Here is a 3,827-nt window from a genome sequence, read left to right as displayed (position 1 = left end):
CTCTGGACAAAATGAGATTTACATACCTAGTGCACCCGATTGATGCTTTTTAATGACAAGTAATCCGGAAGGCTATCGGGATACACTAAATCTAAAACAGTAACCAAATTTCTGCAAGGAGGATGAGATTTTGGTACCTGGTGCACCTAAATAATGCTTTTCAACGATAAATCTTGCGGCAGATTATGGGATACATTAAATGTGAAGAAGGAACTCAATTTCTCCAGAGAAAATAACATTTGGATACCTGGTGCACCTGATTGATGCTTTTTAATTAAATCTCATCCGGGAAGTTATAGGGATACATTAAATCTGAAAAAAGAACCCAATTTATCCGGAGGAAATGGGATCTCGACACCTGGTGTACCCGAATGATGCTTTTCAATAACAAGTCATCTGGAAGGTTATCATAATTCATTGAATCTAAAAAAAGAACCCAATTTCCCCGGAGGAAATGAGATCGGGCTACCTGGTGCACGCAATTGATGCGTTTTAACGGCAAGTCCTCTTCAAGGTTTTTGGGATACATTACATGTAAAAAAAAACAATTTTCACGCAGGAAGCAAGATCAGGATCTTAATGTATCAAGTTAAATCATACGATCCATAAGAAAACAAAAGGATTTTTGGTAAAAACAAAAAAATTTAGTTTATGTTCAAAACAAATTTCTTGTGTAACTGTTTAAAAAAAACCTGCGAGGTTGACCTACCCTCTTTGGATCAATTTCATTTCAGATCAATTTAACTTCATTTAAGATAAACCACTTGAAAGGTTTCTCAACTTTGAGTATTTATTTTTACTGTGTGGCTAATTGGATTTACAATTAGTCCAAGCCCTTATGAAGAGCTATTTTTACAATAAATGTTTTGATTTCCATGGGTTTGAGATCAATATTAAATGGATCATTATTCATATGATTAGAATTTCGTCCCTTTCTATAATGTAATTTCCGAACAGTAATCTTCTCTGATTGACTCAATTTATTTTCAGTTTCAGCCTGCCACTTCATACGATTCACATCTTTACGCCATTGATTTCCAGATAGATTTGTTTCTTTGATTGATACTATTGTAAATTCTGAGAATAAATCCTGAAAAGTAAATTTTTATTTAAAAATGAAAGAAAATTACACATGTCAATAAAAATTAGGCTCTGTCTCGTGGCCTCGCAAAATTGTTTTTCTGTACCCAAAGACTTAACTAGGTGACCCTAAAGGATTTTGTTGTCGTTAAAACAAACTCGTCCAAATTTGTTCTATACTTAAAGTACTCCTGCTATTGGATCAGTCTGATGCAAAATCATTAAAACTAGATTGTTTTTTTTTGTGAGGAAATATGTCCTCATTCACGTAATGCCTTTCTTAGGGGCCCTTTCCAGGTTAAAATTTGAATTATCACTGTTTAAAGTCACATCTAAGAACATGGGATTTTATCGAAAGGCCTATTGAGGCCTCCAAAAGTGGTTAAATTTGGCATTAAAACACATTGAATATTGTTAGGAAAATTGTTTTGGAAACAGAAAATATCATTTGAAATTTGAATTACTGCTCATTTGTACTTACTTTCAGGGTATTTGAACTTCATTTTAACAAAGTATACCGAGATAAGATATGACGAGAACGGAGTGGCGTTGACTAAAGTTGGCAAACAACTTATGCTGGAATCGGGAAGTGCGCGAAATTTGAAATAATGATGTTGTTGCCTGTTTATTTGTATGTTAAGTCTACTTTCTCGACATGTTGTAATGCTGTCAACTCCTGAGCGTGAAAGAAGACTTTTACTCGGATCGAGTCAAATCAATATTTAAATTTACATTATATTATTATTTAAAAACCATTTTCTTTACATTATTCTGCATTAGAATTTAATACCCAATTTATTAATTGCTATGCTGGCCAAGTTTTGTATTTAATTCTAAATTTCACAAGAAAATAATCGACATAGCTTTAACTAGCTTTTCCAGTAGCCGGACTACTTTAAGTATTTTAAAACAACTTAATGAAAAAGTAAAAATATTTTTCACTTTGATTTCCATTTTGAATCATTACGAACCAATGATTTTTTTCGAATACACGTCACATTAACCATTACAGTTTTACATTGAAAAAATAGCAACGAAAGCGATTAAAATTGTGTTATTCTATTAGAAAAGGGTTTGGTGTCTAAATGTTCTTGAGTTTGCTGAATCTGAATTTGAGCTCAGATTTTCAAAATACAACATGGAGGATCTTTGCTACTTTTTCAGCGTGAAACTAAAATGGTTACTTTGTCATAACTCTGGAAATATAATTGGTTCGGTATTACTTAAAATGAAAACGGTAGATAAAAAGGAGTATTAAGTGATGGCGTAAACAGTTTTAAAGGAAAAATAATCGCTGTTCGGGTTACATTGTATAAAATATGGTTAAATTTTTTTATTTTTTCACTTTGGGCTAGGTTATCTGAAAATTTGGATACACTTTCGAAGAACGCATACCTCCAACTAATTTCAGAATTCGTGCATCCACGGGCCTTAGCGCGCTAATTACGAAAATGATAGTAAAAATACCCGATAACTTGATTATCATGGTGAAAAGAATTGGAAGCCCATGAAATTTTATAGATTTTTAAATGTATCTCGATAAATACACAAAATTTCGGATAAGTTTTCAAATCAAAGTTGTAGATCCAATCACAGTATACATTTTTTAATCCGCACACTTTTCCTCCGAGTTTGATAGTTTCTAAGAAAATCTCTATTAAATTTTAGTAAACGTAACATGATTGGGTCATTCGAAAGAAGTACGAATTTGAATAACATTAATTCCATGACAAGTCCTAGGGATATTTTTCCACCCCCCATAAGACGTTTGAAGGTGGTAGGGGTTTAACAGAAATTATTTCTGTTACCATTCACAGAAAGGCCGAATACTTTGTAGACTCAAACCTGTGCATGACTCTTATGGGTTTTCCATTGTGTTCAACATGAAAATAAAATTTCCGACTACTCTCATTATCATATTCGTAATCAGCACGTCAAAAATAGGTATATAGAGTTTCAAATTAATTGGAGGTATGCGCTTTACGGAAGTACACCCCTAAGTTCTGACGTATAGGAAAAATTTGGATAATAGATTCGTTTTTTGGACATTAAAGTCCTTGGGGCTCACCTAGTCCAATAATTAGGTACGAATTTTGTCGGTCTGTGTTACTAAAAATTAATTTAAAAAAGGGGGAGGGTCGGTAAGGCCGGTTTTAGGCCTAATTTATTTTTGGACCAAAAAATCTGAAAAAATCATGGTAGTATCTTATAAGTATCCCGAGTCGATTGCACGCTAAACGGACTACCCTCCACCCCCCAGCCACCCCTACAAATATAGGAAACACGACTACCCACCAACTGTATTTTCGAAAGATTTGACACTCTTAAACATGTATTCTGAGGTTAGCTCGGGTTTACTATGGTTTTCGGGGTCGCCGAACACAAATCTGGTGTCCTTTGACTTTTATCGCGTCAGGTTCAAGGTCATTGGAAGGTCAAATCGAGAGAAAACGGTAAAAAGATCCAAAAAAATACGTTATAGGTTTTTGGAACGATAAAGGTCAGCGGACACCAGGTTCGTAATCAGCGACCCCAAAAACCTATAACATATTTAAAAAAAATTTTTTTACCGTTTTTTCTCGATTTGACCTTCAAATGACCTTCAAATGACTTTGAACCTGAAGCGATAGAGTTCAACGGATGCTAGATTCGTAATTAGCGACTCCAAAAACCTATAACGTATTTTTTTGGATTTTTTTACCATTTTCTCTCGATTTGACCTTCCAATGACCTTGAACCTGACGCGA

General features: G+C 34.0%; 1 protein-coding gene across 1 annotated transcript in view; it reads right to left on the bottom strand.

Annotated features, from left to right (window-relative positions):
• Positions 1-759: 759 nt before the first annotated feature.
• LOC117178850 (lysosomal alpha-mannosidase-like) overlaps positions 760-3,827 on the bottom strand; it is a 155,055-nt gene continuing 151,987 nt past the window's right edge. The window contains exon 17 of the mRNA XM_033370359.1: positions 760-1,090. Within this exon, the coding sequence (XP_033226250.1) occupies positions 824-1,090 (267 nt within the window). The 3' untranslated portion in view covers positions 760-823. The remainder of the gene's footprint in view (positions 1,091-3,827) is intronic.

The sequence above is a fragment of the Belonocnema kinseyi genome, chromosome 1 (assembly GCF_010883055.1).
Source record: "Belonocnema kinseyi isolate 2016_QV_RU_SX_M_011 chromosome 1, B_treatae_v1, whole genome shotgun sequence".
NCBI lineage: Eukaryota > Metazoa > Arthropoda > Insecta > Hymenoptera > Cynipidae > Belonocnema > Belonocnema kinseyi.
This window is presented reverse-complemented; position numbering and strand designations above follow the sequence as displayed.